At 45.6% G+C, this 20,875-nt stretch overlaps 3 protein-coding genes across 9 annotated transcripts in view; 2 read left to right on the top strand and 1 right to left on the bottom strand.

The window, feature by feature from the left end:
• Nucleotides 1–123: 123 nt before the first annotated feature.
• tmem115 (transmembrane protein 115) lies at nt 124–4,909 on the top strand. Its single transcript, XM_007890495.2, has 2 exons — nt 124–1,640; nt 2,655–4,909. Exons 1-2 carry the CDS (start codon nt 787–789, stop codon nt 2,848–2,850), a joined length of 1,050 nt encoding a protein of 349 aa, XP_007888686.1. The 5' UTR covers nt 124–786; the 3' UTR covers nt 2,851–4,909.
• Nucleotides 4,901–11,007, bottom strand: abhd14a (abhydrolase domain containing 14A). 5 transcript variants are annotated; one of them, XM_042339403.1, is made up of 5 exons: nt 10,959–11,007; nt 7,765–8,046; nt 6,669–6,784; nt 6,095–6,330; nt 4,901–5,436 (listed from the first exon to the last, which is right to left on the bottom strand). In XM_042339403.1, exons 2-5 carry the CDS (start codon nt 8,019–8,021, stop codon nt 5,254–5,256), a joined length of 792 nt encoding a protein of 263 aa, XP_042195337.1. In that variant the 5' UTR covers nt 8,022–8,046; nt 10,959–11,007; the 3' UTR covers nt 4,901–5,253.
• Nucleotides 11,008–11,301: 294 nt separating this feature from the next.
• LOC103176748 (transmembrane and coiled-coil domains protein 1) overlaps nt 11,302–20,875 on the top strand; it is a 31,310-nt gene continuing 21,736 nt past the window's right edge. For 2 of the 3 annotated variants that reach the window (XM_042339623.1, XM_042339624.1), the window contains exons 1-2: nt 13,327–13,516; nt 13,706–14,235. In XM_042339623.1, the coding sequence (XP_042195557.1) occupies nt 13,456–13,516; nt 13,706–14,235 (591 nt within the window). In that variant the 5' untranslated portion in view covers nt 13,327–13,455. Of the gene's footprint in view, nt 11,364–13,326; nt 14,236–20,875 lie in introns of those variants that run through there. The other variant, XM_007890494.2, reaches the window with a different exon arrangement.

The following is a 20,875-nucleotide window of genomic DNA, read 5'->3' as shown; positions in this document are numbered from 1 at the left end:
GCCCCATCCCCGGCCTGGCCTGGCCCGGCCCGGCCCGAGGCGCAGCCCAGCCGTGAGGGCCTCCCCACTCGGTTTGGCGACCGCGTCAGGGCCTTAACAGGACATAACCCGGCGGGAGAGAGAGGGAGAGGGGTGGGGTGGGGTGGGTTAGGCCTAAACCCATAGCCCCGGTTGAGGTGGAGGCCACGGGCCCAGGGCCCAAGGACAGGCTCGGGGAGGAGGAGGAGGAGGAAGGGGAGGAACTCTGCTCACGAAGGCTGCTCCGGCCCCCCCCCTGGGCTGTGGCCCGCGTTGAGCCTCAGGTAACGGCCCCTGAAGACAGGAGCTGATCCATCCGGGAGCCACCAGTCAGTGTCTGGGGGAGGGCTGTGTGGGTCTGTGTGTGTGTGTACCTCTCGCCCTTCACTTCAGCTTCAGCTTCACTTGGCCTCAGCCTCCGCTCGGCTCCGGGGCCGCCGCTCCTCACCCCGGTGGGAAATTGGCCGCCGCCCCAGAAAATCGCAACTCGCTTCGCAGTCCTGTTGCGTCTCGGAGAGACGTTGTTAAGGCGCCGTGTCAAATGCAAGGATTGTTACTGTGCTTCTGAAAAGACTCGCGGATCGGGGGTGGGGTGTGTGGGACACACACACACACGCACACACACACAGAAGGATTGGGTTCTTCGGGGTTGCATGCATGCCACGCCCAGCGACACATGTTTCTCATCAACTACGCCGTCAAGACCGATAATTTCAGGCTGAACGCTGTTTGAACGTCTGCCAATTCGAGTCCTTCCCAAGCTCCAACATGAACAGATACCTGCCGGTGGCCAGGCAGCATTTCCTGGCTGCTGTGGCCAGCACCAGCGTTGTAGTCAAAGCAGTCTGTGCCACCGTGCTCTTGCTCTACTGCCTCTCCTTTCTGGTGGACACTGTGCACAGGTTGGGAGTGACTCCCGGCTATCTTTTCCCACCAAATTTCTGGGTCTGGACACTGGTGACTCACGCTGTAGCAGAGAACCACATCTGGGATGTGTGTATCAGCTTGGGGACTGTCATTGTCGCCGGGAGGCTTCTCGAACCTCTCTGGGGGGCTTTGGAGCTCCTGATATTCTTTGCAGTTATCAATGTGTCTGTGGGAATCCTCGGAGGACTTTCGTACCTTCTGACTTATGTGGCGACTTTCAATCTGGACTATTTATTTACAGTCCGGATTCATGGCATGTTGGGCTTCTGTGGTGGAGTGCTGGTAGCTTTGAAGCAAACAATGGGAGACTCTGTGGTTATAAAGGTTCCACAGGTGCAGATGAAGGATGTCCCAATGATGATTTTGGTTATCATCAGTGTGCTGCGGTTAACAACACTACTCAGCAGCTCCATGTTATCGTCCTACGGATATGGAGTCCTGACCAGTTGGGTTTATCTTCGCTTCTACCAGAAACACAGCCGTGGACGAGGGGACATGTCTGATCACTTTGCGTTTGCGACCTTCTTTCCAGAGATCCTTCAGCCACTCATGTCAGTGGTGGCCAATGTGATTTACAGTGTGCTGGTCAAGATTAAGATATGTAAGAAGACGGTTAAGCGATATGATGTGGGGGCACCATCCTCCATTACAATCAGCTTGCCTGGCACTGACCCACAGGATGCAGAAAGGCGAAGGTATGCTGTGCAATAATATTAGAATGCAGTTCAAGAGTGATGTATAATAGTGAGAGAATATACTGGTACTTGGTTTAGGATCCTGTAAACGCTTAGGATTATTAATCCATTAGTTTGTCTTGCCACAACAACAATAATTTTATATTGCTTTAGGGCATTTCATGTCAGGAGGATGTCTAAAATGTTTCCCAGAGCTAACTGGAAGCTCAAGCTCCCTGGGGGTGAAGGGAGCTGAGGGCAATGAGTGAGGAGGGGTGTCAAACGTGGCCAAATGTGTGAAAGTAAATATCTTAAGAATTGAGTGGCTACAATAATTGCTCTTAATGTATTGTGTGTGAGGGGTGGGTCAGTCAAGGTACGATGGCTGTTGCTATTTAATGCCTGCTGGAGGTATGCATGTGAGATGTAGTTAAATGATGAGTCATTAAACCAAGGTCTTGCCTGTTGCATTGGCCATCAAATGCACAGGCGCAGCACACTGCAATAAATCCTGTGAAGTGCTTTGAAATGTTTTGATGACGCGATAAGGCGCTGTTTGCAGCTCATTGAAACTTGTTTTCTTTTCTACAATTTGCTGTGTGCTTGCAAGTGTCTCCAGATCCCAGATGATCTCAAAGTTGTAAAGGTCTACCAGGCTTCCCTGTGTCATGCCTACGGTCATCTCCTGCCTCCCCCCCCGGCTCGGCATCGTGCTCCGCCACTGTCAAGCGCTCTGGGACGCTGCCCTATGTGAGGGACGCTATATAAATGCAAGTTGTTGTTGCCTAGTAAGCTGTTCCAACTTTTGAGATCAGGTGTCGGATTTACATCCATCAATCGTTATTATGTGGATTTTGCTGGGATAGGGTCAGAACAGAGTGTGCTTGTCCACTCCCAAGATGATCTACAAATAATTGGTAATCCCTGAATCAGATCATTGCAGTTTCAGTTGAGTTTGAAATCGTCAGAGTCCTTGATGTGTTTGTTGTGCATGCCCAATCCAGATAAAGGTTTGTTTGTTTGTTTATTTCATAGACAATTAGCATTGAAAGCTCTGAATGAACGTTTGAAACGAGTTGAAGACCAAGCAGCCTGGCCCAGTATGGACGAAGACGAGAAGGACGATGGGTCTGATGTGCCATTGCTTCCAGGTGGCGACGGGGATGATTTGGGAGCTGAAGAGCATGAAACGGGCATGGGTGCATTCAAGGTGCTTTCATCAGACTCTTAGATACCATCGCCTGAAGACTTTTGGGTGAGAGTACGATGCTGCTCTGAGACATCCCGACCCCATGTGTGTCAAGACTTCAGACTGTTTAAATCTGACTAAAATCTATCCGGAAAGTAAAGTTGTTTTTAATACACAGCCCTGAGGAGATTGTAAGACTTTCCCGGCTGTGGTGCACCTGCTGCAGGGTTCATGTTTTTTTTTTTAGCTCCAGCGGTTGGTTAGAGCTACTTGGGATGGGTTTCAAATGGGTGGTAAATCCAACAATAACTTGTGCTGTTTCTCAAAAATTCATTGATTTGCATTCTGTGACTTCAAAGCGTCCACGGTGGAAAAACCGACTGCTGATTAGCGTAATTGTGGCTTAATAAAGAGGGGTTTCTACAGCTTTGAGATGAAATTGAAAAGGGATAGTCTGAAAACACAACATAACATGGCTGCCAATTTAGTATTTGGGTAAAGTGCCAAAAATATATAAATATTACAGAACCCCTGCTGTCTCTAACCTGTAGTAAATCCCAGGTTGGTATTGCTGAAGTACTTGTGATATTTCCTATTTCTGTCTGTTTGTTTTATCCAATAACTTTCAGTCTACTGCACTCTTGGTTGACTGATTTGACATTTCTTTTATATTCAAATTTCCATCATGTCCATTGAAATTAGCAAAGCACTCTTTCCCCTGAGTTATTTGCAGCTAAGCTACAGTAAGATGAGCAAAAAGCCAGAGGGTGTGCTTCCCGACAGATCATGACGGGTGATTTAATGTCCTTTGAAAAAAATTCAATAATCTCTTTCTGCTGCTGTCACCTTGACCCATCAGCCAGGAGTATGAAACCTTGTGGATCTTCAAGCTTACAAGGTGCTTCAACTTTTGAGGGAGATTTTGCAGAAGAATTAGTGCATCCAGCAATTGATATGGAAAATTGTCATGTGTTGCACTGGCAAACAAGCAAGTTATTGCTTGTACATTTTAAGCCTAAAAATATGTAGGCAATTGATGCAGGTATATTGGAAGTTGAACAGGAACTGAATGAGTTGCAGTGCATTTTGAATCCTGTTCCTTTGTGAAAGGGACGTGGTGGGTTTGAGGGATGACATGAACAGCCAGCTGTGCGCTTTCTCCCAAGTCTTGTGACTTGGTTTGCTTTTGTGGTGGCATACTTCTGAAAAGGGGGAGTTCTTTTTTTTGAGTCTCTTGCGCAACATTTTACGAACTGACTCAAAAGTCATCTATCTTGCCACATTTGTTTGGGGAACTCTAGGGAACTGTTCACCTGCACCAGCGGATTGCAAAGCAATATTTTCACAACAGAGCCCAAGTCAGTTGGCAAACAGAAGTCTTTTTGATAATTCCTGCAGAAATGTTAATGGTGACCAGGAGGTTTACTGGAGCCATGTCTGAGCCTGTGTTGAACAGGATAACAAATTGGTACAAAGAAACTTTTTTTTTTGGTGGGGGAAGCATTTTCTTTTCTTTGTAAAATGGTGATGGTTCTTCATATACTGTTTGTTTTACAGTCTGATGCTGTTCATGAGATGGTGATGTCAGACAGTGTTTGATGGGACTAAGTGATCAGCATTCTGCATAGCTCTACTCTACCGTTCTAGTTTTGTCGGCAAGAATTTTGATGGCAAACATGATGTAGGGAGGAAGCATAGTGATTTTTTAAAAGAATATTTAAATGTGCAAAATACTTTAATGTAAGATATTTTAAAATTCTATTAATCTCATCTAAGTAATGTCTTGCTCATTTTGATTTTTCAGGTGAATAGTCATTGTCTAATACTGTGCTATGTACCTACCTACCTTCCAGAGTAGCATTTACCAACAGTTAGACTAATCTCACTTTCTGGGCTTTACTTAACAAGTCGCAGGTTTCTTTTTGTATCCTTCTGTATCATAGTTGCACAGGTCAGTCTAATAAACTTTGCAGTCTCATACATTTTAATTTCTCGTAAAAATCTTAAATGTCCATTCTAGTTGAATTAATGGGGCTTTTTTTTTTTTTACTTAAGGTATTTTTTTTGAGTTGTGCACAACAACCACACAGTATTTGGGGAACAAAAACACAGGAACAGCTTTATTTTTAAACTCCAAGACTTTGAAAAGGAAGAAGAGCAGTTCTTTTGGAAAAAAAATCTTGGGAGTCCTTCATGCCAAGATATATTTACAACGTTTTTAAAAAGAAAAAGCAAAAAAATGTTTTATCAGAATTCTTTACAACAGTTTGAATCTTTAAAAAGGACCCGACTACGAGACTATCCTAGAGAAATAAACAAATTGTGAGTGAGCCAACGAGCGAGCGAGTGAAATAGGTAAACTGAGGCTTTCAGGGCACTGGTACGTGAGCTTGGTCAGCGCTGATATAGAGATCTGAAAATGTGAGCATCACTAGAATAGTCTCTTCACTCTAGATCAGTTAGAAATTCAAGTAACACTTTGTGGAACTGCTTTGGCTCGTCAAGGTAGCAAGCATGTCCTGCTGCTTGTATTTCGATAATTGTATTCTGTGGAAGTTGCATGAGATTCTTCAGGGATTCCTTCCCGAGACCCATGTCCAGTTGTCCAAATACAATCAGAGTTGGAGTCTGCCACCATAAACACCCAATTTACGTTAGAAATCACAAGCAATTAAACCACACAAGGCAGTTCACAATAAACTGTTGCAAACCAGTTAAATCTAAAGTCCAAAAATGATTGGGGTATGGGGAAATAGCGGGGGAGTGGGACTGATTGGGTAGCTCTTCCAAAGACCCGGCACAGACACGATGGGCCGAATGGCCTCCTCTGCTGTAATATTCTATGATTGTATGATTGAGCTTCAAGTCTTTAACTACAAAAGTTTGCATTGATTACCTCAGCTTTGTCTCTAGATTGCTCAATCAGGCAGTTATTAAATAAGTTAATACTTTTAAAGTAATATTTACAGAGATTAAAACCACATTGTGTGGGAAAAGCATTGTTTTTCCCCCTCCTTGGGGACAGATCACATGATGCTAAGGTGCAGCAATTAGAGGAATTGGGAACTTTGGACTGAAGTATTTTCTTATTCAGTTTATCTTGATTAAACAGTAGCACTCACTACTCCACTGAATGTGTCAGCATAGAGCTTGATAAAGATGTGAATGTTATCAACTGAGCAAAACTAACAAATATATATTCTTAAGAATTCAGAGGAAGAGTGCACAGTGATCATTGGAATACAGGAATTTAAGCGAGATTAGATTATGATAAAGACGGGTTTACCTGGATTTTTTTGTATTGCTCAGAACTGTAATCTTTTGTTCTCACTGGTGCTATAGGAATAAAGCCCTTCACTCGTTGGTTCTGTAACATCAGGAATGGAATGGAGTAACCACCACTCATCGATGGACTGATTAAGACAGGTGCCTTCAGTCCTAGAGCATTCAGGAATGCCAGCAGGAAATCTGCTCTGTTCTGGTCGTTTTTCCCAATCTCCATGTGTGGTGTATTCCCAAATCCTTTAAACAAAATAATAAGCAGTCATCTTTAGAAGAGAGCTAGTTTATTCTTGAAATATTAATTGTGAAGGGATAGGGTGGAATGAGATAGGGGCTTGTTTTTCTGAATCCTAAATAATAATTTGGTCACTCAGTCCATGACTGTTTATGTTGCATTGCTGTGCGCAATTGGCTGCCATGTTTTGGTCAATCCGCTTTACAGTATATTCTGTGGTGCTTTGAGACATCTCAACGACGTGATAAGGCACTGTAGCAAATGCAAGGATTATTATTAATAATAATGAAGAACCTCATGATACACCATCATAACACTTCCTCGGGAGCTGAAAGTGCCTTACCTGGCAAGTCCAAAGCCACAGCTCTGTATCCGCGACTAGCAAGCAGGCTCAGAGTTCCCAGATCCTCCCATGTCTTGGAGCTGAAAGCTTGTCCATGTAGCAGCAGCACCTCTAACCTATGCAAACCAAGAGCATGAATGAATAGCCCCAAAATAAAATAGCCCCAATGAATTACTGAACGGGAAAGGGTAATGTACTCCAGAGTAAATGCTTCAAGGTGCTATCTAACTTGCCAGTTTCAGATTGGAATTAGTATTCCTTAGGTTAGGGGAGGCACTAACCTAGTACCCATACAGTACCCAAGTCCAAACACTTTATAACTATTCAACAGTCCAGTGAGTTGCTAACTTGCATAAATTTAAGTAACATTTTTGCTTAACAAAAAGGTGATTTCTAAAAATTGTACAAAGGTTGCATTTCAAAGCTGAAAAACAGAGTGATTCAAATAGATTGTTTAAATGCAAAACTGAAAGCTTGACAAGTAGCAGTGTTCAAAGCTGTTAAAAATAATTACTCCAGTGTGGCCTGATTGAACAGGTTGGCATTGAATGTCTCTTTACCTGAATGCCAAGATTGTTTGACACATGCTGGATAGGGCAGTTCAAGGTTGGACTATTACCAGCTCACTACAGATTTCGCTGGTATGAGACTTAAATACTTAACTTAAATCCATGCCATCAGGTTAATTAGTGGTACTGGTTTACAATATTTTATTTAAATGGATAATATCACCTTTTACAGGGGGTGGGGGTGGGAGATTTTCAGCAATCTATGAAACCACAAACATGGCAATACTTGTAGGTTGTCAGGGGTTCCATTTTCTCGTCACTTTACATAGAATGTGATACGCGTGAGAAACATACAAAAGTAATGTTAGCCATTTTTGTATTTCAAAGTGATAAATTGTGGGAAAAAAAATACTCATTGTGCTTAATTTTCCTTGATTTGGAGAATATTGGAAAACCTAAGGAATACTGATTAAAATCTGAAACTGGCAAGCCAAGGTATTATGACTAATCTTGTCAGCAAGATGATCACCTTGGCCTACTGGTGTCAAAATGCCCTTGTTGTTCAAATGCCCACAATCTTCATTTACCTGGGCTGTGTGGTTTTCCAATCCTTCTCTGGAGCCAATGTTTCACGGTAAAATACAAGGCTTCCTTTATATTGGTCAAGTCGGACGGTAAGATTGGTTATTAGCTGGCGAGGATTGACCATCATCAGTTTATCTGTGTGCCCCAAGTATTGAGTCTTCTGTTTTGGACTGGAAGGGAGCAAGCACATCAGAAGTATAATTCCGAGAACAAAAAGGGCAGCCACCACCTTGTTCCGGTGGAACCAGAGTGTATGCATATTCTTCCCCGGCAATGGAATAAATCTGAAGATTTAAAAAAGACAGTGGGTTTTGAAAACGAATCAGAAAATACAACAATAATCCTTGCATTTGATATAGCGCCTAATCACATCTTTTCAAGACGTCTCAAAGCAGAATATACTGCAAAGTGAAGTGACTGTATCCTTTGTGGATGAAACATGGCTGCCAATTGCACACAACAGTGTCCTTCCCACATACAGTCGTGGTTTGATTGACCAAGATATTATTTTTTTAAAGAGATTATTACCACCGGAAAAGCCACCTGCCAATCGACTTAATAACGGGGATCCTACTTACTGCCAGGTAAACGGAGGTGTGCGTGTGGAGTAACGAGACATGCCGGAGGTTTCGCTCTGCTTGGGAATCGAACCCAGGTCCTCTCGCTTGCGAGGCGAGCGCTCTAACCGCTGGAGCTGGAGGACTGCACGGATAAGACCATTCGCTAACGTGAGGACCAAGCTAGCTAACTAAATAAACCCACCGAGCAGCCAGCCAGCCAACCAACCAGCCAGCCAGCCAACCAACCAGCCAGCCGGCCAACCAACCAACCAGCCAGCCAACCAACCAACCAGCCAGCCAGCCGGCCAACCAGCCAGCCAGCCAGCCAGCCAACCAGCCAGCCGGCCGGCCCAGGGATGAGAGTAGCCGGGCTGGCTCACCCATGGTTGGGCAAGGGGACCTGGCACATGAGGGCTCACCTGAGACCTTAAGGAGGTGCTGCGTGCAGAGCAAAGGCTCACCTGTGGGGGAGTAGTGGTGGGAGAGGGGGACAGTGACCCAGGGACAGGGTTTGAACTTGTTCAGTGGTTACAGCCTCCACACACATGGAACAGCTGTCTGCCACGTCACCACTCGCCTGGCTCCTATTGGCTGGCCAGGTCACGTGAGCGGGGGGGGTGGTGGGGGCTGAAGCCGATGTGAGCGCCGCCATCTTGGTGTGGGTCTCACCTGGTCTCTCACCAATGTGAATGGCACTGCCTTCTTTTTATTGTACATTTAATTACATATATATATATATATATCTACATAAACTTAAGTGATTATGATGACAGAGTTCAAAATACTCAATCACGGTATCCTTTTTAAAAAAAAAGGGAATCGCTGCGTAAACTTGTACATTTTTCCCTATGCGTCAATAGAATTGCCAATAGGTTATTTTCTATTAAAAAAAACCACTTGCACTTATGCAGACAGGGCCCTCCACGCAGGGTAGCAGCGCCTGAGAGCGCTTAACAGTGGCGGAGCCTGACTCCCGAGCCAGGGTGGAGGGTTGGGGGTGGGGGCAGGTGGCCCTAAACACAGTCGAAGAGGAAGGTTTTCAGGCAGGACTTGAAAGAGGGGGCAAGGCGGAGGGATTGAGGGAGAGTGTTCCAGAGTTTCGGGGCATAGTGGCTGAAAGCGCGATCCCCCATGGTGGGGTGGAGGGCGCGAGGGGCGAGCAGGAGGCCGGTGACAGTCGAGCGGAGGCGCCAGTGGTGGATTGGGGAGTGAGAAGGTCGGAGAGGTAGGGAGGTGCCAGGGAGTGAAAGGGTTTGAACACAAGTGTGAGGATCTTGAAGTTGATCCGTTCAATGATGTGGAGTCAGTGGAGCCTGGGCCAGAACTGGTGAGATGTGGGGTACCTTCCTTCTTCCAGAATTAAAAACTGACAATTAAATTGAGCTGTAAACAACAACAAGTTACATTTATATAACGCCTTTCACGTCAGGACAACGTTCCAATATATACACAGTCAAACCAAAGGCAAATACTGCAGATGCTGGAAATCTGAAATAAAAACAGAGGTTGCTGGGAACACTCAGCAGGTCAGACGGAATCTACTGAGAGAGGAAAGTGGGTTAACGTTTCAGGGCGAGGACCTTTCGCCAGGACCGATAAACACAGTCAATCCACTTTACCGTATGTTCCGTGAAGCGCTTTGAGACGTCTCGAAGACGTGACGAGGCGCTGTATCGATCAAACGCAAGGATTATTCTTCTTCTTTCAAGTGTTCAAAAGGGGAGGTTGAATCAGCAATGGGCAGACACCGCCCGCCCGCCCACCCACCAGAGGGTGCTAGAAGACCCGGTGGATTCAAGAATTCGTTCGACTTGCTTCCCTGAGGAAAGTTAATTCAAAAGTTAAGCACAAACACCGTGGAAGCCTTCGCGTCCGATGCGGCGTTGCCTCATTACGTCGTCGGGGCGTCTGAACGGCGACGACGACTTGCACTGTTGTGCAGCGTTTGCTCGGAAAGGGCTTCGCGGCGCGGAGTGCGGTCGGGCATTTGAACTCTCTCATATCACCCGCTCGAGAACCTCCACCCCACCCCAACACCCCTCCGCCCACTTACCCCCTTCCCCCACCCCAACCCCCCCCCCCAAATGTTCCGCGCACACTGGCTCACGGGGCGCACAGTCGCTAACGCTTTACGGGGGGGTCTCCCGTCAGGCGCTTTGAGACGTCTCGAAGACCCGATAGGGCGCTGCGTGGAGTGCCGGGGCTCGTTATATTGCCCTGAGGTCGCCACCTGTGGGGCCTGTTACCTCCTCTCCATTGGAGACGCCTTCAGCGCGGGTCTGGGTGGGTGTGTGCGTGTGTGTGTGTGTGTGTGGAGGGAGGAGGGAGGAGGAGGGGGGGGCGTGTCTTGCGTGAGGAACGCTGCACGTACGCACGGACTTACGCACGCACGCACAGGCGGAGGGCGGCAGGGAGGGAGCGTGACGCCGGCGGCACACGAGGACGCAGAGGCAGGACGTACGCGCGTGGGGCGAGAGAGAGAGAGAGAGGGTGGGGTGGGAGTGAGTGAGTGACGCTGGCGAGGACGCAGCGAGGGCACGTCACGTCACGCACGTCACGCACGACGCAGTGGGCGGGAAGGGCGGGTGTGAGTGAGTGAGTGAGTGACTGACTGACTGACGCTGGCGGCCCCTCACCTCACAGCACAGCGCTGGCGGAGAGCGGCGCGCAGGCGACACGGCCGCAGCCCCCGAGGCGGAGACACAGACCCGGTCACAGCCGGACATCGGCTTCCACCCCCCACCCCCCGCACCGAGAGTCGCCCGGTGCCGCCCTCCCCCCGCTGGCTCGTCAATGCGGCCCGGGCCCAGGCCTAGGCCGAGCTGCCGCCGGCGGTGGTGGTGGTGGGGGGACCGGGTTTCCATCCGACCGGCGGCGGCCTTCCGCCGTTAACCCGCGTGCGGCGGCCCGGCGACGGCGGCCCCGGACCCCCCACTCTCCCCTCCCCTCCCCCCCCCTCACCCCCCGCCCCGCCCCGCCCCGCGACATGCGGCTGGAGGGCAGCTGAGCCGCAGCCCACGGCCACAGCCGCACACCGCCGGGTAGGTATCACAGGCGCCGGTCACGGTGCCGCCGCCGCCGCTCAAAAGTCGGTACGGTATCGACACGGTATCGCCGGTGATCCATAATAGTGTTGGTGCTGATAGTGATGATGATGATGATAATAATAATAATAATCCTCGCATTTGATACCGCGTCTGGTCACCGGGACCGTCTCGGAGCGCTTCCCGCAGCAGCGACCGCCGCAAAGCGCAGCGGTTGTTTATGTTTTGTGCGGGAGAGAGGCGGCCGATTGGCACAGCGTTGTCCCCCCCACATACACACATACTCCCCACCCCCTCCCCCACATACACACACACCCCCCACCCCCTCCCCCACATACACACACACCCCCACCCCCTCCCCCACATACACACATACCCCCCCCCTCCCCCACACCACACCCCCCCCACAGACACACACACACACCCCTCCCCACACACAGCCCTCCCACACACACACACCCCCCCCCCCCCCCCACACACACACACCCTCCCCACACACACCCCCCCCCCACACACACACACACACACGCACGCACGCGAGTGTGCGTGGGAAACAGTCGTGAATTGAAGTGACCAAATTGTTGGGGTTTTTTAAGGAGGGATCATTATCTCTCCCCCACCCCCCCCCACCCAGGAAAAGCCATCCGCCGGCACTCGACCAGCGGCAGGTTCCTGCTCGCTCGTGCCGCAATTGCACCTTTTAGTGGTAGGTTATTAATGTTGGATTTGATGCTGCGGTTAGTGCCAGTTACTGCTGTTGTTATTGTTGCTGTTATAATGAATGTCATCACCACTGTCGTCGCAATTGCTAATGTCACTGGTGATTGCTGTTATTACTTCATGCTGCTGTTTGCAGTCCTGTCGCTCAGCGGTTAAGAGCGCTCGCCTCGCAAGCGAGAGGTCCCTGGTTCGATTCCCGGGCAGGACAGGGCGAAACCTTTGGCAAGTTTCCTTACTCCACACACACACACACACACACACACACACGCCTCTGTTTACCCAGCAGGTAGATTGGCGGATGCTATTCCGGGAGTAATAATCCCTTTAAAAAACAATAATAATTTGCTCACTCAACCCGCCGCTGTTTGTGGGGACGCTGCCGCGCGCAATCGGCTGCCGCGTTTCGCCCACAAAATTCACACAGTCAATTAACTTTACAGTGTATCCTGTGAAGCGCTTTGAGACGTCTCGGAAGATGTGGTAGGGCGCCGTGTCAAATGCCAGGATTATTATTATTGTTGCTATCAGCACCACAATTGTTAGTTATTACTCGTGTCATTGCTGTTAATGTTATAAGAACCTCAAGACTTCTCGTTGGTGTTATTTTACTGCTATATTATCACTGCTAGCGAGTATTAATGTTGCAATTTGTTGCTAATGTCAATATTACTGCTGTCATTAATGCTGACTTCACAAGCTTTCAGCACTCCGCGTTAGTTTCTGATCTTTCAGCATTTAAGAAGCAGTAGAGAAAAGTTGTGATAGGTTTGTTATCATCAAATATTTTAAATGTGTTGCTGAATGGATGTAGATAATTGCAGATCTATTCAACATGACTAATTCAACAGATTATAAAAAGAAATAGTCCCATTAGAAAACAGTTCAATGCGTGCAGGGCTCTGATGTCTTTTCCTTAGTGAAAGGGCTGTGCTTTCCTTGGACTATATTTGAATGCATACTTGTGCTGAAATGCTGGGTTTAAAAGAAAAACGTAATCAATATGTTGCAGAAATTTAATAGGTGTTGTTTATTAAATGAATTGAAAAATTATTAGGATTCATGCAGATTGTTGAGGCATTGTGATGAATGGTCAGTAATTAAAACTGGTTTATCATCACTAGATGTTTGGAGTAAAAAGTGAATACAGATGAATTCGCACAAGTGGTTTTGTTGTAAGTCATAACTAACTACTTTGTTATAAGATCTGACATATGCATTAACAGTACTTTGCGTAAGTCGTATTAAATGTTATGGCCCAACTGATACGACTTATGCGAGTTCATCTGTAAACCTAAGTAGTACTTTGGAGAGGGTATGCTTAAAGATCAGAAATGTAAGATTTGCACTGCTTCGTTTTTCTTTGGCTTGCATGACAGGTAATTTTTTTTGTTTTTCTTTTACGTCAGAGAAGCATGAAGTCACATTGACAGGTACGTGCATGCTGAACTCTAAAATGGTTGCACGGCTGTGCCGAAGGTAAACTGCCAGGGGAACCCATTAAATAAAGAGATCTGTGCCATATATTTATGTCTAAATAAATATATATGAATTTAAAACTCAAAACATTAAAGGGATACCGATGGAGCAGAGTAATAATGACCCTTCACTTAATGACCTAGACCCTGGACTTAGACTCACAGATACTGAATGCAGGAAGCAGAGTGAATCTGATCACGCCTTGTCCAAGATAACACACAACGCTTTGGAGAACATCGGGTCTATTGGCCAAGGGTTAAAGCAACTCTTTCATCACCAGCGACGGCGATCATCTGTGTCCCCTCAAGATGGTCTCCAAGCTCAGGCTGATCAAGAGCTGTCAGAGCTGGAAAACTCTAAACTTGCCAGCGAGACCGAATCAGTGCCTATCCAGCAATCCACTGCCCAGGCCACAACCCTCAACAGGGTCCTGCAGCAGATCCGAGTGGCTCCAATAATGAAACGAGGATCAAGTCTGCAGAGCAGAAGGAGTAAAGTGGATCTTCCTCGGGGAAGTCCCCAGATTTCCAGAAAGTCCGCCCCAGATGGTATCCCTGGTCTCCTTCTACATTCTGGTCGACCTCGATCTTCATCTACCACAGATGCACCAACATCGTCTGTTATATTTGAGCCGTCAGCAATCAGCCCTTATTCTGGAGATGAGCTCGACCGGGTAAGTGGAGAACTCTTCTTTTTATCCACAAGTTTTAATCAGGAATTGTTTGAGAAGCTTATCAACCGCCCCTTGACTATCCAAATCTTGACCAGAACAACTGTATTGATTTGAATGCAAAGCCTTTAGAAACCCAAGTAAATCCTCAAATATCTGCCTACTCTTTAGATTTGGGCCCGTTTTAGATTTGAGTAGATGAAATGCCGTTTGTGGAAATTTGGCTATTCTGTTTGGTGTAATGATTGGATTAAGATTGTCAGTTTGGGTACACAACCTGCCCTGATGTTTCCCTTTCAAAGAGTAGTCAAAACCCATTTTCATTAAGTGTACACTGTACTGACCTTCTGAAATTTTCACTGCAATATAACTAAAAATTGTATTGCACAATTTGTTCCAGATTGTTCTGTTGTGATTAAACTCTTGCCGTTGAGACTCTTACAAAAATCTCTTGCAAAGAATTATCATTAACTATGAAATTGTAGTCCTGGTGGTTTGTGTGGAGGGCAAGGATTTGTAAGAAACATAATCTGATTTTATTTAAATGGGATGTTCGATTGTTTCCTAAATTCTGGTGACATTATTTAGTCACCAGAAAAATATTCAGCAAACCAAGCTATTGCAGAGACTAATTGGAAATTGACGTGGCTCATTGTTAATGGGTAACTTGCATAATATTTTATGACACACCATTCATTTGACATAACAAGTGTTCTGTGTGGATCATTGGTAATTGGTTGGAGTAGTGATGGTTGGGGAGGAAGAGCCTTATCTTACAACTGTTATTCCTAGAGAATAACGGCTGCTGAAAGAGGGACTAATTCTGATATTTAATTGGGAATGAGGTGAAGTTTCAGCATTGTTGGATAGCCCCAGATTCTGCCTCCTTGACCACTGTCAGATGGTTTAGCAAGTTGGAGAGTGGTTTGAGTTGCTTTTATGAATACATTGGGGAAATGAACATGTGTGTACAATTACATGTTCAATGTTGTTTGTATAGGAGACAATAAAGAAAACTGATTCTGTAGAAGTGCTTGTTTGTTTAGCCACCCCTTAGTGCCCGTAGGAATGGAATATTATGAGGGTCCTGATGTCATTTCAAGGTTGTTCTACTGTAGGGATGTCAAACTCGTTCGCCTTTCAGAACTATACGAGCAGATAAGCACAGGCTGAGGAGGGTGGTTTCCAGTTTGTATTCTGTGAAATGTTTTTTTTACTACTGATATTACTTCTGTAAAGTTGCTGCTACTGATATCACTTCCTCTGAAAATGGTGCAGAATACCAGATGAGAGAGAGACTTACACAGACAGGACCAGCCCATGAGCTCGATCATCTGGGCTCTTATCTCTTTCTCACTTAAGTCTCTCTAAATTTCTGTCCGACTCTCTCTATCATTCAACATATCACTTTCTGGAACTGTAACCTCACACTGCAAAAAGTAAGTGCGTTAAATCTCACATAGGTTTTTAAATTGTTTAATTTCCCCAAGTTGTCCGTGCGACTTGTGTGAGTTCCACTGAATGTAAAGACTTGGCTTCGCAGAAAAAAAATTACAGATTCTGACTGCCTTAAACTCATTGCATAGAACCCTTATAGGCAACAGAGGATAAAGATGTTCATCCAATTAAGGCTGGATTGGCTTTGACCCAAAGATGGGACAGTGTCCTGATGCATTGTGTCAATGAATCTGTCTCATGCAAGCTCACGAGTTTGTTCTCTCTCTCTCTAGCTGTCTCACCAGCTCAAAACATTTTCAGCTTTTTTGCCAAATCCACCATGTTATCTCAGTGATTTTTTTAATACAATATATAAAAGGAAATGGCTTAATGCCAATAGGCTACTTTGGTCATTGGATATGCAAAACCTCAGGATGGGTTACTTCCAGATCCTTCCATTAAGGCCTGTTAAAACAAGATAAGGAAAAGGGAAGAAGGAAAATTAACTTTATTATTAAACATCTTGCCAGTGAACACATTTATTGTTTACTCTACATGTAAATTATTACAATGTTCAGTGTTTCTTGTTTATCAGTGTTTGAATGGTTACTACATTTAAATAAATCCTTAAATCAGTTGGGTTGAGTGAGAGCGGATGACTGGTTGAGGTTTAACACGGTTCAAGGTCACAAATCCTGCACTTTTCTGTGAGAAGATTTATGACAGTGATCTTAATATTAGTGCAGTGGGGAAAATATTCTAAAGTACAAGCCTTTCCTGTATTCTGTTCACTTTGACATCCTCCCGACGTGAAAGGCGCTATTCAAATGTAATTTTGTTGTTTGCCAAGAAAATATGAACCTTTTTTTTACCTTAAGATCAAGTACAAATAGCAGGTCAGCTGCAAAACTGTGTTTTCATAAAGAATCCTTTGAATTGTATGGGGGCTCAACACAATGTTCATTATCGAGCATGTAACCTATTAGTATTTAGTACTGTGCTACCTTAAAACATCTGTGTCACTGGTGTTCTTAGATTGCTTCAACTGATGAATTGCTGTAATGCATTCGGTGCCTTAGCAGTGAATCTTTCAGGGTTAATCTGTGGTTTTCCACTGCACATGGACACCGGCCACATCATGCTTTTTTGTCTTACAGCTGAATGGTTTGCACTGAGACTTGTGGTGCTGTTCCTTTCCGCTTCTTGCTAAGTAGATCTCCTTTTCATCGCAAATTTAACCCAAGCGTGAGCCATGCGTTTAATTTTATGTTATAATTTTCCACTCGACTGCTGAAACGCGTCTGGTGTTCAACTCGTAGGCCCAAGGATAACTGGTGGGGTTTGATTGTAGCATTTAATAATATATTAATAATCCTTGCATTTGATATAGCGTCTTAGAGGGGTCTCAAAGCGCTTCACAGAATATACTGTAAAGTGAATTGACTATGTTTTGTGAGCGGGTCGCGGCAGTGAATTGCGCACAGCAGTTTGGTCTAATATCGAAGTTTGAATACACAACAAAAATGATGCTTTAGCATTATTTTGTCGTCTGGACGCCAATTAGATTAGATATGAAATCTCTTCCTGGTATTGATTGTTTTTATGGTCACTATTTTTGACAGGTGTCTTGATAAGTTTTTGTGCATTATAGTTGTTCCAAGTTTTAGTGCCACCGGGGTTCAAAGTCTGCTGTTTCACTACTGTATGATGTAATTCGTTCCTGCATTATGTAATTCGTTCCTGCGTTGAACTTCTTACACTTGAGGTGAGATCAGCATATAGGAAGACAAATGTCTGCCGTGCAGTTGAGTTGAACCAGCAGACAGAAGTTGCCAGAGTTTTATCTGTTTCCACGTCTTTCCTCATTTCGGCAACTTTCTGTTTTTCCAAAATTCTCCGGAAGTTTCGCCAGGACAGTAGCACACAACAGATTACATCTAAGTAGGTCTTTCACATCAGGGGACATCTCGAAGGGCTTCACGCAGCCGACTGGGAACCCAAGCCGAGGGGCGGGGATGGAATGTGGCCAAAAGCGGAGCGAAGGGGATTGGTCTTAAAGTATAGATTTGAAGGCTCTTATGGGTTAATAGAATTTCACAGCGTTCGAATTTCGTAGAAGGAGGCAATTCGGCCTATTCCTGTGCCGGCTCTTTGAAAGAGTTACCAACTCGTCCCATCCCCCTGCTCTTATCCCGTAAGTTGACTGCTTCCTCAAAATGGAAGGAGGAGCGTGCGTTGTTCTGGCTTGAAAAGAAAGGGTTAAATTACACTTTATACTGGAGCCAAACAGGCTGAACCAGGGCAAAGGTCGAGAGAGAGGGGAGTAGCGGTGCCTGGCACAGAAACATTGTTAAGTCATTAATTCTCTGGGAATTAGGTATCAAGTTCAGCTCAGCCAGCATTATTGAAGGCAATTTTTTAAATGGCAATTCAATGCCAAAAAGCTTGTGCAGGCAGTCTCCTTGAGTAAAAAATAGAGTACCGTCGTCTCCGGACCTCGTCAATCCACAATAATAATACTCGTTGCATTTGATATAGCACCTCATCACGTCTTCGAGACGTCTCAAAGCATTTCACAGAATACACTGTAAAGAGAATTGGCATATTTTGTGGGCAAAATGCAGCAATCAATTGAACACAACTGTGTCCCAAAAACAGTCGTGGATTGAGTGACCAAATTATTTTTTTTTTTGAAGGGATTATTATCCCCAGAAAGCGATCCGCCAATCAACTAACAGTCATGTTCCTACTTAATGCTGGGTAAACAGAGGCGTGTGGGTTAAGGAAACTTGCCTAACGTTCACCCTGCCCAGGAATCAAACCAGGTCCTATCGCTTGCAAGACGAGCGCTCTAACCAATACATTACCGAACTCCACAAGCAGATCATCAAGCGGATGTCGGTGCCAGCTCCCCCACTGCAGCTAACTGGTGCGCTCTCATCATTACCAATTTGCATTTTAGTTTAACTTAATTCACCAATTTACATTTTATGGCAATGAAAAAAATTGAGGCAATGTTTTATTGGTGTTCTTTCTCTTCCCCCTCCGTTTCTACTCAGGTCTCGTCTCCTCCAGTTCGGTTGTGCTGAAAGGAAATGAGAGTTTATTAAAGAATCGGTTGTCATTTTAATTTCCTGTTTCAATGTTTAAAAGTCTTTTTACATTCGGTTCGATTCTCAGCTGTCCTTCCTTTCCCACATCCGGTCCCTGACCAGGACACTTTTCCTCCACCTCTGCCACAGCACATGCATCCGACGTTACCTCACACCCAACACAGCTGAAACCTTTATCCACACATTTTCACCTCTCGGTTTGATTTCCCCCCACGCCCCACTGTGCTCTCCTTGCCGGCTTCCCCAACTCCACCATTCACAAACTCCAATTAATTCAAAGTTCCGCCGCCTGTGTCCCCACCTGCACCAAACTCCGCACCCCTTCACCCCCGTTATAAATCTATTTGGGGGTTCACAAAATTAGACACCACATTAGCTCAGATCCACTTAAAAAAGAAATGAAGTGGCCTGCGTCCAGGTTGTCAGGCCACTACTGACGTCACTTCTGGCTTCCAGGACAGACTTGATGTGCCAGCTTCAGGTTCTGTACTCAGCAGGCCGATCAGCCACAACCATTTGTGCAAATGTTTCTAGCAGAGCATGGCTGACTGTCCCATCGTCCTGCCGAGATGTTAGTCAGTCAATCTGTACTGGATGTGTACCGCACTTCTGATCAAGCATATAATAATAATAATCCTTGCATTTGATATAGCGCCTTGTCACGTCTTCGAGACGTCTCAAAGCGCTTCACAGAATATACTGTAAAGTGAATTGACTGTATATTTGTGGGCGAACGCGGCGGCCAATTGCGCACAGCAGTGTCCTACAAACAGTCGTAGATTGAAAATGACCAATTTAGTATTGTTTTATTTTCGGAGGGATTATTATTAGGTTGGTTCTACGCGGCATCCTCATTCTAAGTGGGCTCATACTCTTGTAAGATGCTTTTTATCATGAAGATTTGTATTGTTGGCTGCCACGTTTTCCCCCACCAAAATACAGTCAATTGACTTTACAGTATATTCTGTGAAGCGCTTTGAGACGTCTCGACGACGTGATAAGGCGCTATATCTAATCCAATTATTATTGTTTTATAGATTTGTATTGTTGCGAAACTGCTGTTTTTATTGTTGGGAAACTGCCTCTGTTTACCCAGCATTAAGTAGGAACATGATTGTTAATCGATTGGCGGATCGCTTTCCGGGGATAATAATCCCTTCAAATAATTTTTCACCTCAGCTACAAACTCACTGTATCCCTCAAGCTCTTCTATCTTCAAAACGCAAATCTTTAAAAATCAATCAAGTTGCATCTTAAGTGAGACGTTGTCTGTCTCTCTCTCTCTCTCTCTCTCTGGAGGCAACAGTACATGAGCCAGCGGGGCCAATGAATCCCAATTCCTCAGGGTATGCTCGTTGTCAGCAGCCTGAACACTCAGAATGTCCTTATATCTCACAGCAGTGCGATTTTGTTTTTAATGTATAAATGCTGTGTTTGGACTTCCCTGTGGATAGGGAAAGTCCGTGTTCATGAATTTTATGGGGCAACTTGCGATTTAGAAAACTGCTGCGTGTGCACACGTCCGTACATTGGGCACTTTAGTTCCTGCTGTTGCTTCGCAAATCCTGTCTGTCGAGTGGACTTGGCAGGATCCGAGCACAGTCAGCCTCAGGGGTAACAAGTCAGTTCTACTTGAATCAGCTCTGAATCATCCTACAGCAACAACACCAGGAGCATTGGGAATCTAAGTCAGATTCAAGTGCGGCTTTTTTTTCTGTGAATTCATAGGACTGGGTGTTCATGTCCTATGTTGTGCGTGCAAGTGCACAGATTTTATTTTTAATAGCAACAACAAATTACATTTACACAACACCTTTCATGTCGGGAGGACCTCCCAAGGCCCTGGACAGTCAAGGATTTGAACCCAAACAGGGGAGGGGGGTGGGGGGGTGGTTGGGATCAGGAGTATTGGAAGGAGGGTGTTGGTAGGAGGGCAGCCAAGGGTGACGTCGAAGAGGAGGATCTTGAGACGTGCCTTGAGGGAGGCAAGGGAACAAGGCGAAGGGATTGTGGGATGAAATTCTAAAGGGTGGATCTATATTCTCTTGCACTTATTACTTTCTATTAATCCTATTATTGAACCTGTGTGAACA

The sequence above is a fragment of the Callorhinchus milii genome, unplaced genomic scaffold (assembly GCF_018977255.1).
Source record: "Callorhinchus milii isolate IMCB2004 unplaced genomic scaffold, IMCB_Cmil_1.0 Scaffold12, whole genome shotgun sequence".
Lineage (NCBI taxonomy): Eukaryota > Metazoa > Chordata > Chondrichthyes > Chimaeriformes > Callorhinchidae > Callorhinchus > Callorhinchus milii.
Note: the sequence above shows the minus strand (reverse complement) of the source record. Positions and strands in the feature narration are given on the sequence as shown.